Source organism: Ranitomeya variabilis, chromosome 5 (genome assembly GCF_051348905.1).
Source record: "Ranitomeya variabilis isolate aRanVar5 chromosome 5, aRanVar5.hap1, whole genome shotgun sequence".
NCBI lineage: Eukaryota > Metazoa > Chordata > Amphibia > Anura > Dendrobatidae > Ranitomeya > Ranitomeya variabilis.
Window position 1 is genome coordinate 181,536,480 of NC_135236.1, and position 17,178 is coordinate 181,553,657.

Below are 17,178 nucleotides of genomic sequence, written 5' to 3' on the forward strand. Positions count from 1 at the left end.
GCGCTTTGTGTCTGGGTGATGGCGCGCTCTCAGTACATGAGTAATGGTTATGTTATGGCGCACTAATGCAGACATCTTGGTAAATGAAGACAAACAAGACCTAGCGCCCCACAGTAGATACACACAGCAACGGGATATATTCACTACCGGGCTATACACCTCTGATTTGTATAACATCCACCATTTTTTTGCTGAGATTGCAAGATTATATCCTAGATTGAAAGCCAACCTCTGTTGGCCAAATGATAATTTATATAACCACTAACATATTTGCATGATCAGCCAAATGTAATTTTCAGTTTTTCTCACTCCTAATACAAAACATACTTGCATACTAATCAACATCATGGTTGGGATTAGAATCTTTCACCAAATTTTTCATGTTGAACAGGATGTAATCGTCAAAACCGCTGCGGATCCGCAGCAAAAACCGCAAAGTGAACATAGCCTTAAGCAGGTTGCATCATGTATTTTTGGGGGGGCATTAAACTTTTTCAGCATGCAAAAGATTCAATAAAAAAACAGCAAAAAAAATGAAGCAAATACACAGCAAAACTTGCTTTTTGTAAGCAGCTTCTTTATTGCCAAGAGGGCAGGTTTTGCCTGCAGCAAAAACGCAATGTGTGAACATTCAGAAGGACACGTGACCTTTTCTCTTAGCATGAGATTCTAGCGTCCTGCCAGTGTGGACAAGAGTTAAACCTTCCAGCGAGATCATGCCTTGGCTCCAGCGCAGGGTGTATGTGACTGTACAGGAACTGGTTTCCAGGCCAAGCATTTCCTCCTGCTGCTGAGCTGGGCTGAAATCACCATTTCTATTCATGAGCTGAGGCTGCTAGGCCGGGCTCCACTTCACACTTGGGCAGTATTGCCTTATTTAGTCATGAGTGGAGGTACGCCGTGCACCCAAAGCACAGCCACGTAGGACATGGTTACACAATTGCCAAATTTAGCAAAACATTATAAGAAAAAAAGCTTGAGATGACTATGTGGAAGTAAATGTCACTGCGCTCCGTGGTAAGTGCGCAGATATATATATCTCTTACCGAGATCTATGTTTCTGCATTTAGCATTGACTGTCTTCCATGGTGACAATGTAGCCGTACAGGGAAAGCATCAATAGCTCCTGCATATACTGTAATGGTGTCTCCTTGCTGCCTTATTAGCAGGCCACGTACCTAGGAAAGTGCTGTCTTAATGGACTCTTTGAAAAATGCATTTTTTTTAATTTTGTCAAATATGATTTTAAAGCAGAATGGAGGCGGTGGAAGGTACCGTAAGTGAAAGACAAGCGGCTGCCGCAGAAGCGGAGCCCTTCAGGAATGGATGTGCGGGGGCTTGTATCAATCATATGTGCATAGTGACCTACGGCGAATCATCCCATACACGTGTAATAAGTGGACCTCTAGGCGCCCATCTACTGGAATGTAGACATTTCCCTTATTCTGCAGTGCAATGTGGTGGCATCCTAGGGTGAACTGGGTAGAGGGATTGTGCCCTGCATACACAGCTGCTATGCAAAACTAGATCTGGGGACCCTCTATTCACAAAAGGCAAAGGTTCAATATGTTGGTGGTCTACACGCAGGGGGGTGTTCTATTCAAAACAAGTTATCCACTATTCGGTGAATAAGCAGTAATTGTGGGATGGGTGTTCATTTCCCATTCTGCCCTAGTTCCTCACTGGCCGCAATAACATGGTCAGGGATTTCTGAATGGAGGAACATGTACGCCCCCTGCTGTTCACATACAGATTGTGGCTCTAATGATACAAAGAATTCTGGATCCTGCGTTGCTCGCGGCTGTTTTCTCCAGTGCCATACACCTATCTATATCACTGATGCATGTGCCCTTCCCAACCATTCAGCTCCGCCTGGGCACAATCGTGTGAGCCGAGAAGAACAAGAAGAAAACCAGGGACTTATAACAATTGGTGGGGTCCTAGAAGTGGCCCCCCACTCTGATCTAACAATTATCATATTTCTTGTAGATGGGTAATAAGTTATTCAGATTGGAATATCCCTTTAGTGGCTTATCTATTTCATACTCCATAAATGTCTATGGTATGAAGAAAAACATCTAAAAAATGATTCCAAGTTCTAGGACTCCAGGTATAACAGGCAGTGGTGTTCTTGAGCTGTACCATTTGGTATATTCTTTTATTCTGAAGGGTGATGGTCAGTACTTGAGAACACAAATCTTACATCTCAGACGTTTCCCAGTGAATGGGTCCCGCTCATGTAAAGTCAGATTATTCCAACCAATGTCAGATTCTGGAGCCTCGGGGTAAACCTGCATCTATGGGGCGGATTGAATTCAATAGAAATGTAATGGATCTTGCACTTGTGTGAGCATTTACCCTGGGCTTTGGCAGAGCTGGTGGCGTTCTGTCTCTTTCTTGGTGTATTACATATTCCCTCTCCCTCCTCTGCAGTTTCTTCCCCAGATACACACGTCACGGTCTCTCACCGCTCTACTGAAGCAGCACTGGAAATAGTGAGGCCGGGCTGTGACGTTACAGTTTGCTGTGCCTTTTCTGCATTATATATATATATATATATATATATATCTCCTGTATTGTTACTTTTAGCATTACAGTTACTGGCCGTATGCAAAGAAATCTAAATGTTCTCAACCCAGTAATGTAAATGACAGTCTTATTCACCTGGCATAAGCAGGCTGCCCGTTCTGTGCTGGTTAGAAGGATACATAAAGCTGGATACCATGCATTACATGGTGGAAAACAGAATCAGGGGTGAGTATAATAAAAGGACACTGGCTTTAAATCATATCAGCAATGAGAAGAAAACATTGTGAAAACCGTTCAAGAGTGGTATCTATATAAGTAAGATAGGCATAGGTAATAGTGGTGGGCATAAGGCCCCTATACACACTAAAGAATGCAGATTGACAAATTGTGAGTGTGCAATGCTCACACTGTCGAGATTTCCCTGTGGGAATGGGCTGTCATGTTACAGTAAATGTGAAATGTGCATCCTTCTGGTCATGTGCTGACTAGATTCTCATCTGCTTCTCTCAATAGAACTTTGAGCAAAGCGGATAAGAATGTAGTCAGCACTTGCACTGGGAATACAGGGGACTCCTGATAGTGTTAGCATGGCGCACTGCCATTATTTGACAATCTGTAGACACATAGTGATAACAGAAATTTGTATAGACCACAGAAAATCCTTTTTAACGAATACCGAGATCTGTGAGATCAGCTGGCCATCTAATGTATATGGGGCCTCCTGACTCTCCTCTGACAGATAATGCTGAGGGATAGAAGGATCGAGCCGTGTGAATCTACATGCCTGATCCTTTTGTTTCCACAAGAGATGAGCGGCTGCCGGAACATACATGTGTATGGGGCAGTCAGGAGAGATAGCTGTCAGTCAAACTGTTATTGGCATAGGTAAGGATGGCTTGTATAAGAAAGGCATCATAAGTAATAGTGGTTGGTATGAAGGTGGTGTCCTTTATTCTGAAGGGTGATGGTCAGTACTTGAGAACACAAATCTTACATCTCAGACGTTTCCCAGTGAATGGGTCCCGCTCATGTAAAGTCAGATTATTCCAACCAATGTCAGATTCTGGAGCCTCGGGGTAAACCTGCATCTATGGGGCGGATTGAATTCAATAGAAATGTAATGGATCTTGCACTTGTGTGAGCATTTACCCTGGGCTTTGGCAGAGCTGGTGGTAATAGTGGTTGGTAGGGTTGAGCGACTTTTGCTTTTTTAGGATCGAGTTGGGTTTTGTGAAACCCGACCTTCTCGAAAGTCGGATCGCGTGAAATCGGCCGATTCTACTGTAAAGTCGGGTTCCGGACCGGAACACAAAACCCAATGCAAGTCAATGTGGATTATTTTTTACATTTACTTAATATCTCTCTCTCTCTCTCTCTCGCTCTCTCGCTCTCTCTCTCTCCTCCGTGCAAAGCATATGTTGTGTTTGACTGCGGAAATCACTGCAGCCCAAACGGTAATATGGCTCTATGACGCCGCAGAAACCAGGCCGGAACCTATGTCATCACGCTGCCCACACTCCTTAATTGGCTGAAAAAATGGCGGGGAAGACGTCATACAAAACGCGACTTTGGCGCCAAGATTGCCGACCACGTGGCCGATCCCACACTGGAGTCGGGTCGGGTTTCACGAAACCCGACTTTGCCAAAAGTCGGCGACTTTTGAAAATGAATGATCCGTTTCACTCAACCCTAGTGGTTGGCATTAGATGAGCAGAAATAATAGTTATGGGATATGTAGTAATGGTTGGTATCAGCGTGGCAGAGGTAATAGTTGGTGCGAGAGTGACGTAGATAATAGTGATTGGTGTAAGTGAAGCTCAGGTTTAGTATAAGTCATGGTAATAGGAGCTCCTCATAGGTAGTAGGGGTTATAAAGATGTATTTAATAGCGGTGGGTGTAAAGGAGACATTGGCTCCTAGACTGTGGCTGATAGATAGTAGAGGATGCCATCCATTACCTGGGGGTCTACAAAGAGCTCTGGAGAACCCAGCACCTCCATACTCACACAGCCCGGTGATTTCAGTGTAGTTTCTCCTACAGTGGCAGTGACAGAGAATAAAGTGATTATTTCTTGGTTATATCGCAAGTCATTGCTGATCTCTGCGGGTCCCAGCAGTGTGACTGAATGTCATCTCCTTATTTTTTGGAAAACCTGTATGACAAAATTAATTGTGCACAAAGAGGACAACCCTCTTATTAGGACGACTAATAATCCTAAGGCTACATCCACAGATTTGTTGTACACGTCCGTGTGCCAATCTTTTTTAAATAGACATAATATGGACCCAGAGTTTCATTGAGCCATGCACCTCCATTTTAAAAACTGATGTGCATGTCATGTGATTCATGAGACTCAGTAAGTTTTGTGCATTAGACTTGGCCATTTAAAGTCTAGGAAGATTAGGTGAGCACATATGAAATATGGAAGGCATACTTTTTCGCCAGTCTCTGATTTTCACTGATCCATTGTTAAGAGTTGTCCACTACTCAGAAAACCTCTCCTCAATCCCGAAATTCCCCCTGAGTAAACGAACAGCTACACTTACCTGCGGTGCTGGCGTCCTTCCAGCAGTGTTGGCAATGGCGCTCACGGGGCTCACATGACATAACAATGTCATACAATCCCTGGGAGAGCCAGTGCAGACACAGCTGGAAGGATGCCTGAGCTGAGTGCAGGTGTTATTGTTTTACTGGGGGAAACATAGGGATTGAGAAGAGGTTGTCTGAGTAGTGTGGACAACCCCTGTAATAATCAATGGATAAATGAAAATTGAGTCTACAGCTTCAGTTTTTAAAACTGGATGAGAAAGAAAGAGCTACAACATAAATGCAAAACTGGAGCATTATGGATGACACGAGAAAAACGCTCTGTTTTATACCGAGTTAAATAGACGCGGATGTGTGACACTAGCCTTATTCTTGTACAGGCCCGATGTTTAGGACGTCGTGTCACTAATCACCCGCTCGCCTTGTTTTTCCCAGGACAGTAGACATTTACTGATCGGTTTACACTTCTCTTGACGTGTTTCATTGACCCCTTCATTGTGTGACCCCAGAAGTGTGCGATACAACAGCCCTTGTGTACAGTTTATGATTTGTGAGAACTGCCATCTGGCTTCCTCCTGCGAGCCTTGGCGAGATTTATGGCTGTATATTTCCAGTCAGCGTATACACAAAGCCGGACTAGTGTTTGGTCGTGTTTTACACTGAAAACCTGTGTGGTCTCTTGGAACAAAAAGGACTTTGACTAAGTAATTACTGGCAGCCGTCCTCAATGATTTACTCGCCGGGCACATCTCCTTATTGAAACTGAACCTCCTTGTTTCTATAGGGGGGATATTTTCATGCCAGTGCAGCTTACATGGTACAATAGGCTAGTTTCCTGTCACAATAGTTTTATTTTTATTTCCTTAAAATTCAGAATGATGACCATTTCTGGTAAATATTACACCACAAAGGCCAGCCTGTAATGTTATAACCACATTTCAAAAAGCATCACCCGCTCCTCAGTCCTTGGGAAACTGTATGGGAATTATTCTACATCTAGTGGGTCTAATACACATGTGCCAGACAAGAACGTCTCATAGCTTCAATATCGGCTCTTTCCTGAGCTCTGCTATGTGCCAAATTATACCTTACCCAATACTGCTATGTGCCAGGCCATATGTTACCCAATACTGCTATAACCAGGCCATGCCTTGCCCAATGCGGCTATAACCAGGCCATGCCTTGCCCAATGCGACTATAACCAGGCCATGCCTTGCCCAATACAACTATAACCAGGCCATGCCTTGCCCAATGTGACTATAACCAGGCCATGCCTTGCCCAATACAACTATAACCAGGCCATGCCTTGCCCAATACGACTATAACCAGGCCAGGCCTTGCCCAATACAACTATAACCAGGCCATACCCTACCTGATACTGATATATGCCAAATTATACCTTACCCAATACTGCTGTAATCAGACTATAACTTACCCAATACTGCTATGTGCCTTACCCAATATTGCTATGTGCCATGCTATACCTTACACAATACTACTATAACCAGGCCATGATTTACCTGATACTGATATATGCCAAATTAGTAATTTGATCTTTATTGATGACCAGGTGATAACGGGATTTAAAAAAAAAAAAAAAAAAGACAAAAAAATAAAATCAATGCAGAAAGGGGACACACAATCAGAAAAAATAAGACGCATGTATTACTAGTGGGATCTCATTATTATGCAGTGGCACTTTATTATCTATTTGGCATCATTTTGCATATAGGATGTGATATAATAAATAGCTTGGCATGATCCATTTCTGTATGCATTAATAATGAGATCCCACTAGTTATACATGTTTTATTTTTCCTGATTGTGTGTCCCCTTTCTGTATTGATTATATTTTTGTCTCTTTTTGTAAATCCCTTTATCACCTGGTTATCAGTAAAGGCTGAATTTACTTACATTATCGGAATTACCTGGACTTTTTGGTTCAATTTTTTCAGGTTTTTTTTCTGCCATTGTAGTATCAACTGTCCAATTCTTTCATTCTTGGTCCCTTTTATATGGATTTAGTATATAGTTACATACCATAAATACATATACCTTGAAACCATAAACATAATATACAGCTCTGGCAAAAATTAAGAGACCACCACATCAAAACCCTGTCCTGGGCAGCCCAATCTCCAGACCTGAACCCCACTGAATACCTCTGGAATGTAATCTAGAGGATGATGGATAGTCACAAGCCATCAAACAAAGAAGAACTGCTTACATTTTTGCTCCAGAAGCAGCGTGAAAGACTGGTGGAAAGCATGCCAAGACACATGAAAGCTGTGATTAAAAACCATGGTTATTCCACAAAATATTGATTTCTGAACTCTTCCGGAGTTAAAACATTAGTATTGTTGTTTCTAAATGATCATGAACTTGTTTTCTTTGCATTATTTGAGGTCTGAAACCACTGTTTTGTTTTTGGTTTTTTTATTTTAACCATTTTTCTTTGTCAGAAAAAAATACAACATTTATTGCTTGGAAATTCAGAGACATGTCAGAAGTTTATAGAATAAAATAACAATTTACATTTTACTCAAAAATATACCTAGAAAGAGAAAAATCAGACAAACTTAACATTTTATAGTGATCTCTTCATTTTTGCCAGAGCTGTATATATATATATCTATATACTGTCTCTCGTTCAGTATTTTCTATAACCAGACCATGCCTTGCCCAGTACTGCTATGTGCCAGATCCTGCATTTCCCAACATTGCGATGTCAGACCATGCCTTGCCCAGCTGTGTCAGTACAATCTCTGTTCAGAGATTCTCTGCTCTTTTTTTATTACATTACTCAGAAATGCTGTAATTAGGTGAAATGCAAGTTCCTGGGTCCAAATGCAAAATCTATGACTACATATGACTACATTCCCCATCTACCATTTGGTATTCATCATACTGGTATCCTTTATGTACCAGGGGTTGTTTTAAGTTCTTAGGGGGGTACAATTTCAAAATGGTTGTAAAATCAAACCGCAAAGATCATCTCCGTTCTCAGTAATGGAGGGATTTTTAATTTTCCCTACATTACTGGCCACCCTTCAGGATCAGAGTGGCTCATTACCTAGGTTTAGCTAAATAAGGGGCATGCCCTGCAGTCAGACCCTATGCTCAGAGCAGTGCTCCCCAACTCCAGTCCTCCAGAGCCACCAACAGGTCAGGTTTCAGGCTTTACTTAGTATTGCACAGGTAATAATTCCATCACCTACACGGGCAATAATTCCATCACCAATGCAATACTAAGGAAATCCTGAAAACATGACCTGTTGGTGGCTCTTGAGGACTGGAGTTGGGCACACTGGTCTAGAGGCTGCCAGCGCTGCTTTGAGGGTATGTGCACACATCAGGATTTCTTGCAGAAATTTTCCTGACAAAAATCCGGAAATTTCTGCCAGAAATCCGCATGCGTTTGTTGCGCGGTTTTTTTTTGCGGAAAATTCACGTTTTTTTTTTTGCGTTTTTCTCCTGACACTCCAAAATCATGGGAAATCCGCAAAAAATCCGCAAAAAGAATGAACAAGTTCATTCTTTTTGCGGATTGCAGGTTTTTTTTTTGCGGAAAACGCAAAAAACGCAACATCTGCACAAAAAATGTGGAATGCATTCTAAAAGATAGGATGCATAATGTAAGCATTTTTGGTGCAGAATTATAGCGTTTTTATCGGGGAAATCCGCAAAAAAAAACGCTAAAATTCCTGAAGAAATCCTGATGTGTGCACATACCCTGAAGCCGGCCATATCACTGGCCCAAGTCCCCCTGTGCGTCTTCCTTGCTGCAGAGTCATGATAACTGCCATTTTTCAGGGGTGCACCGTCCCCGACAAACAGGAAGCAGAGGAGCGGTGGTGGGCTCATGGATAAACTACACGGAAAACCCTTCAAATTCTCTTATAGCCAATGTCCTGGGTGTGACTGCTTCCTCATCGCCCCCTATAGCCCCTCATGGTTAATATGCTTATAACATATCTGCTACAATGATCTGTATTGTGGGGATGGAATTATAGTGCATAAATAATATTTTTTTCATTGGTTTACACGAAGTTACACTAATGAACACTGCGTCTTGTGTGTATCCATAAAACCAACTACATAAAAGAAATCTGTAATATCTGAAGACAATGGGGGAGGGGTGGCTTTAGTCAGTAATGTCTTATGTGATCATCTGCAAAAACAAAAGCTTTAGAAGATGGGACTGTGTCCTGTGCATGAGGTGTCAGTTGTTGATTCTTGTAAAATACTTACTGACTTAGAACATATGAAGCATCCGGTGTGTGTATATATATATATATATGTATATAACCCATCCTATATCTTTCTGTACAGTGTATGGAATCGCTTGTAAATTGTGCCTTTGATCTACACATGGTGGGTAACAGTGCCCTCTGCTGGTTGACAACCACTGAACACCTTATTTATGCCCAGTCTCCTCCGATAAATGAAGAAATGTATAACAAAAATCTTGTAAAAATGATAAATTTTATTAAAATGTTTCTCTTCTCAGGAAACGAGGGATGAATCTGCAGTTCTTTGGCTGGATGAGATTCAGGATGGAATATTCCGCTCTAATAAAGAAACCGAAGATGCCCAAAGATGTATGTATCTGTGCAGCTGTCGCTGTTTTCTAACCTCATCACACTTTATACATGACTGTGAAGAGCCCCAAAGCGGCGCGCTGTGAAAGCCTCCATTGGCCGGTATTTAGCCGACCAGAATAGAGCAGTGTGCAGCCCAGTCATTACTCTCAGGGAGCCACGATGGGTTAATGTGGGATTTGTCTGATCTACATGGAATCCGTGCTGCTGGTGTGAACAGAAGCGAACTGTGCATTTCTGTAGGCTCTATTGCTTTGTAGGGACAAAAACAACCTGTCATTCTTCATGAATATTGTCATTTAGAAGTGAAGAGAAAGGCTCAGAGTATCCGAAACGTTGTCACGCCACTAGGGCTATTTAAAGTCCTTTTTTGTACTTTGAACAAGTATTGGAGTGCTGCCTCATTGTTCATTTTGTATATATGGATATATATTAATGTTCTGTGTGTATATATGTGTGTATGTATATACATAACGCGATATATAAATTCTATGTATATACTGTATATATATTATATACATACACACACACACTATATTATATACACACACGAGTATTTGCCAATTGTTTTTATATTGCTGAAAGCTTTTAATGGAACTAGTGATTTTCTCTTTGTCCCCCAGTCTCTCAGGGTGTCCTAGCTATTAATGAGGCAGTAGAGAAGGGTGACAGTGCCCAAACCCTCCATGCCCTCCGATCCCCCGATGTTGGACTTTATGGGGTGACTGCCGAGTGTGCGCATACTTATCAGACGGAACTGGCAGACCTGAAGGATCATAAAGCATCGGCAGGTAAGATGCAACACAGAAATCTGTCTCGGATACCACAAGTGCCCTGCAGGTTTCATTATTACGTGAAATCATTACGCATGGTTTTAGCATGTTATATATATAAGGTATTGTTCTCCTATTCTGGGTGTTATTAGTGAGCATTAATCTGTTGGAGAACATGGCAGGCATTATTACATTGATGTATCTGAGCGGAGTAATTAAAGTCATTCCTCATGTAAAACGTTTCTGTCTTGTAGGGGACAATGGCAGTGAATGGGTGCAGCACTGGGTGAAGGGCGGTTATCATTATTACTTTAACCTGAATAGTAATGAAGGGAGCTGGGAAGAGCCCCCAGGATTTGTGCAGAACAACACTCAGCTGTCAAAGGAAGACCTTCAGGTAAATGGTTAGAGCGATGTGCGTGACAACACTTCCCAATAACAAGGTGCTCGTTAGTCCGGGAAGGCGCTACCTGCAGGCAGCACACGAGAGGCTGCAGTAATCGGATGGGTAGCAGCATCCTGTCATGTTCACTAATGCCTTACTTAGGCCTGATTCTGATTATTAATGGTGGTGTGCAGACCTGTGCATTGCTCTCGAGATAGCTGTGGGTTCCAGCGGGTGGATGCCCAGTGATCAGTAACTTAGCCTCTATTTGGGGAATAACTCTTTAAATAACTTAAAAACGCTGGTCTAAATCTCTCTGAGACATCTGTAAAATGATGAGCTGTTAATCCACCATAATGGTCACAAAGTTGTCACACTACCTCTGATGTCAGTGGAGAGGTGATGTCTATGTCCTTGTCTATACTAATCCATCCCTAACTCTGCTCAAGGAGTATAAGAAGGGATGATGTAGGTTGAACTTATCGATATTCCTGTATTTGTGGTTAGGAGTTTGTTTTACCTCATGGTTTTACCTCATGATTTGTTGTCATAAGTATTATTTTGTGTGGTTTACTCTAACAGAGCACTATTTCTGGTGTTTCGGCTGCTTACAACCGGGAACAGTTATGGCTGGCTAACGAAAGCTTCATCACCAAACTGCAAGCTCGCTGTCGAGGCTACCTGATGCGCAAGAAATTTAACTCTAGAATGAAGTTTTTAAAAGAACAGGCTCCTGCAGTGACCTGCATTCAGGTTGGTTCCATAGTATATTTAATATACTGTATGTCCTAAATAACATGAAGTGTCTTGTAATAGTATATTACGGCAGGTAATGGTTTAGTCTTTATTCAGCCTTGAGCGGGTTTCCTGTTATTTTCAAAATCTTTATGGGGCTCAGGAACATGAAGCAATCCCTTGTTCACAACTGAAAGGAGTATGACGCCGTCATCTAAAGCCGCATGTAAAAGGAATCTGTCATCCACTTCATACTGCCTGAACCACAGGCGTCATGAATCAAAATCTGGCTGTGTTGTTGCAGCCATGTACGTTTTACTCTGAAATGCTGCAACATTTAAGAGAAAACCTTTTTAAAAGGAGAGAGAGCGATCCGTAGCTGGATTCTGTCTTTTGACGGACAGCGACGGATCCTGCATCTATATGCTTCCATTATAGCCAACGACAGACAGCGCAGGATTGGTCGCTGGCCAATTTTTCGACGTACGCAAGAAACTTTTACTTTATCCGTTGTCTCCGGGCGATGGACACAGAATTTACGACGGATCCGTCAAACGCCATCTGTCACAATCCGTCGCTAATACAAGTCTATGAGAAAAAAACAGGTCCAGCAGCAACACTTGCTGGATCCTTTTTTTTCACAAAATGACGGATTTTGACGGAAACAAAAAGAATGAAGTGTGAAAGAGGCCTTAGACTTCTGTTTTGCAATCTAAACATTCCCAGATCCTCTTACTGTTCCTTGTAGGACATACTTTGCAGTCCGCTTTCCATCCTGGTAGCTCTTCTCTGAACTTGCTCCAGTTTTTCATTGTCTTTTTTTAAAATGTGCTGCCCAGAACAGGACACAGTATTCCAGATGAGGCCTGATAAGGAGAAGTTGCCGGGACCTACAATGGTCTTGTCATCCTATACACATAGTCCTGGCCATCTTTTCTCTGTCCTTACCTTAAATACAGCAGCATTTCAGAATAAACATACCTGGCTGCAAAAAAATGGCCATGCTCCGATTCATGATACCTGTGGATGGGGCAGCATCAATCAGATGACAGGTTCCCGTTATGGTTTCTTATGTGTAATGAATACTGTTACTCCAGGAAATCATTGATTATACTATATATACATTATACTGTGATAGGCTTTATCTATACACCACAAACATATTAGAAGTAGTGCATAGATATTTAAAAAAAAATGCATTTGTTGGTGTCATTATAAATTGTGTTCACGTCCCTCTATCTTGTCCAGAATTTGAGGTTGGTGGTTGCATATGTATACAGTAAAAGAATCTGAAATGACAATGATAACGGTTGACCCCTATCTTTTTCTTGATAGTCCCACTACAGAGGTCAGAAGCAGCGGAAAGCATTCAGGGACCGTATGCGGTATCTGAACGATCACAGTGATGAAGTAGTGAAGGTACTGCGCTGCTAGTTGATTAGTCGGAATAATGGTGAATAAATGATCGAGTGACTTCGGACATTGTTATATGTCATAAAGACTAATTCATCATTGTATATTATTCTAGATTCAGTCATACGCTCGAATGTATCAAGCCAGGAAACGCTATAGAGACAGACTGAAGTACTTCAATGACCACGTGAGTACATTGACCTACATGTCCTGACTATAGCACCTGCTTTTACTGGGATCGCAACTAATACCTCTGTATTTCTTGTCCACAGATTAATGATATAGTAAAAATCCAAGCTTTTATCCGTGCCAACAAAGCCCGAGATGACTACAAGACTTTGAGTAGGTTCCGTTTTCTAACCTGTGAATGACTCTTCCGTGAGCTCAGACACAATATTGCCTTTCTGAGTTATCAGGTCATAAACCCTTTTATTTATGTTGACCATACACCTAACTAAAGGTCTAGAAGTATTCTAGGAAGGTTCTGGCTTTTATGTACTCTAAGAAAATAGGAATAGTCATTTCAGCTTATAATGTTTGTTCTTGTGAGGATGACTGATGTCTTTTTTTTTTTTTAAATTCGTTTATTAACCATAAAGTGAAACATACAATATACATATCAATATTCATTAGTGTTACATTCAATATGGGATATGTACACTGTACGCATGACTGAATATCATAATGTGCATTTGACATATCTTGTACTCCATTTGAACAATACAATCTAACGTGGAGTCATAAGAATTTACAGTCATTGAACTACAACTAAATCTTACTAACTACTTTTCTGCCACCGAACAACAATCTCGCATCCTCTCTTGCGTAACATCTAGAGAAATTTGACACTTTGCATCAACATAACCAACTATAAATTTAAAGAGTGAGATGAGAGGAGTTCCAGTCGCTCCAAATTTTCTCAAATTTACCCGGGCATCCCCTATTTTGATATAAAGTACGCTCATACGGGATAACCGAATTTACTAACTCAATCCAGGCTCTGAGGGAGGGGCACGACCCCCCCATCCACCGCATTGCCACCACCTTCCTTGCCATAAAAAGTGCCTCCCGCAAGAAAATTGCAGCATGATGACCCCAGGTCTCCTCATCCCACACTCCAAATAAACAGATTAACGGTTCAAGGGGAACGGAAGGTGATACTATAGATGAAAGTAATGGTGTAACCTCTTTCCAATATTGAAGAATGATAGGACAGCTCCACATCATGTGGACAAAATCCGCATCTGGTGAATGACAGCGCAGACACTCCGAGGAGTGGAGTCGACCCATCTTAAAAAGCCGTATGGGAGTCAGATATGACTGGTATATTATATATAGTTGTGTCATTCTATTATTAATCGATGGGGATACCTTTAGTGGGGACTCTAAGATTTCCTCCCATTCTTCGTCTTGTGTGCCAGGGATGAGTCTCTCCCACCTCCCCCTGATGAGTCCTATGGCTAATCCCGCTCCCGTTGACAGCATATAAGTATATAAAGAAGAGATGAGGCCCTGGGGTCCCTGGGATTTGAGAATTCCTATCAGAGGCAATGACGAGATTGTGCGGCCTGTAGCTACCCCTCTCATATATGACTGGAATGCTGATCTCAATTGTAAGAACCGAAAAAATTGGGATCTCGGAATATCATATTTAGTCTGCAACTGTTCAAATGACATAAAGGTCCCCTGGTCATATAAATCCCCTACCGAGGTAACACCATGCATCACCCAGAAATCAGTGGATGGGTGGTTTAGCAGCGCCGGAAAGTAATTGTTTTTCCAAAGGGGCATTTCCGCTATAATGTCTGTATATCCCACAACCTTTTTATTTGTCTCCAAACCAATCTTGCCAGTCGAAGCATGGGCAGTGGATGGGGGGTGGCCATCTTTTCCGATTCTAAAAAGCTCAATGGACACTCCACCCGAGCAGAATGAAGCAGATGATGTTCAGGGAGACAACCACCAGGCATCCACGCGCCCAGTGCCCTAGCCTGTCCGGCCAGGTAATATAGAAAAAAATCCGGCAGTGCCGCTCCACCCCCCTGTTTAGGTCTCTGCAAAACAGATAATCTAAGTTTAGGCCTAGATTTCCCCCATATAAAGGAAGTAATTTGGGAGTTCAAACTAGTAAAGAGGGACTTAGGTATCGGCACCGCGCTATGTTGAAGGCAATAACTAAGTTTAGGAAGTAGAATCATTTTAATTAGGTTAATACGGCCTGCAACAGATAGTGGGAGTTTGCTCCAGGATGCAAACTTAGATTTGACTAATTCTAATAGTGGATACGCATTAAGTTGTAAATCAAAGTTGCTATTTTGGGACATATAAATGCCCAAGTATTTGAAATTGGATACAACAGGTAGCAAGGACAGGGTTTCAAGATTCGGCACTGGGGCACAAGAGAGAGGCATCAAAGCAGATTTGTCCTAGTTTATATACAAGCCAGAGTATTTGCTAAAGACATCTATAATAGTAATCACCTTTGGCAATGTTTCCTCTGTCTTATCCATGAATACCACCATATCATCGGCATATAGGCCGATGGTGTCCACCCGGCCCGCTATATCTATGCCCCTGATACCAGAGGAGGATCTCATACGTATTGCCAGTGCCTCTATTGCAAGAGCAAAAAGAGCCGGCGAGAGAGGGCACCCCTGACGGGTTCCCCTAAACAATGAGAGGGGTTTAGAGATGGAATTATTTATAATTATGTGCGCCTTAGGATTTTTATATAATACAGTGATCCACTTTATAAACCTATCTCCAAAGCCATATCTCTGTAAGCATGCTAACAGGAAGGGTCATTCGAGAGAATCGAAGGCCTTGGCCGCATCTAAGGATGCTAATGCCCATTTATTATCTGACACCAAAGAACTATATTGAATTATGGATTGAACCCGTCTAATGTTAATAGAGGTATTTTTGCCAGGCATGAAATTAGTCTGATCTGGGTGGATAAGGTCTAGTATGATGGAATTCAGTCTAATGGCCAGGATTTTAGTGAAAATTTTATAATCGACATTGACTAGCGATATGGGCCGATAGGAGCCACATTCCAGAAGATCCTTTCCCTCCTTTTTAAGTATGACAATGTTCGCCTCATAGAAAGTTTCGGGCATACATCCTCCCTCCCATATACCCTGAAATACTTTCAATAGGAGTGGTGCTAGCATACCCCGATATCTCTTATATAGCTCAACGGGAAACCCGTCTGGCCCAGGAGCTTTCCCAGAGGACATGTCCATTATTGCATATTCTACCTCCTCTAGTGTGAATTTGGCATCCATAAAGTCCCGCTGAGTGGAATTTAAAGTGTGGAATACTACATCTGATAAATAATCCAGACATTGCGAAATACCCAGACCACTCTTGGAGCTATATAATGACTCATAGTAGTCGTAAAAGCAGTGAAGTATCTCCTCCGTTGTGGATACCAATAGGCCACTTGGTGCGCGAATCTGTAATATGGTATTAGGCTACGTTCACATTTGCGGTCGGCGCCGCAGCGTCGCCGCATGCGTCATGCGCCCCTATATTTAACATGGGGGCGCATGGACATGCGTCGCACTTGCGTTTTGCGCCGCATGCGTCCCTGCGGCGCCCGTGTCCGGGCGCAGAGGACGCAGCAAGTTGCATTTTTGCTGCGTCCAAAATCAATTAAAAAAAGGACGCATGCGGCGCAAAACGCAGCGTTGTGCATGCGTTTTGCTGCGTTTTTGTTTGCGTTGTGCGTTGCGGCGCCGACGCTGCGGCGCACAACGCAAATGTGAACGTAGCCTTAGATGTATTATGTTGGCGCACCAGATAGGCTAGAAATTTACCGGTTTGATTCCCCAGTTCAAAATATGACTGACGTGCAAAGAACAGCTTACGCTTAGATTTGGTGTCTATATGCTGAGTATACAGTCTCTGTGAGGTCAACCACTCAATTCTGTTACCGCTAGTTTGGTTAGATATATATGCGGCCTCCGCATCTTTCAGTCTCTGCTCCACCCCATCATCTTCTCTCGATGTTACTCTCTTTATATATGAAATTGTGGAGGACAGGCATCCTCTCAGGTATGCTTTGAGGGTGTCCCAAAATAAATTAATATCCTGGGGCTCTGGGTGAGATGAAATAAAGCAATTCAATTGGTCCTCTGTTCTGTCGTTATTATCCATTAGTTTCAGCCAAAAGGGGTTTAGTTTCCAGAT

The 17,178-nt window shown here is 42.2% G+C and overlaps 1 protein-coding gene across 1 annotated transcript in view; it reads left to right on the forward strand.

Annotated features, from left to right (window-relative positions):
- The window catches only part of IQGAP1 (IQ motif containing GTPase activating protein 1), a 158,098-nt gene that overhangs the window by 120,468 nt on the left and 20,452 nt on the right, over positions 1-17,178 (forward strand). Inside the window, exons 16-22 of the mRNA XM_077263612.1 lie at positions 9,588-9,678; positions 10,302-10,469; positions 10,706-10,848; positions 11,419-11,589; positions 12,907-12,990; positions 13,100-13,171; positions 13,257-13,326. Coding sequence (XP_077119727.1) covers positions 9,588-9,678; positions 10,302-10,469; positions 10,706-10,848; positions 11,419-11,589; positions 12,907-12,990; positions 13,100-13,171; positions 13,257-13,326 — 799 coding nt within the window. The remainder of the gene's footprint in view (positions 1-9,587; positions 9,679-10,301; positions 10,470-10,705; positions 10,849-11,418; positions 11,590-12,906; positions 12,991-13,099; positions 13,172-13,256; positions 13,327-17,178) is intronic.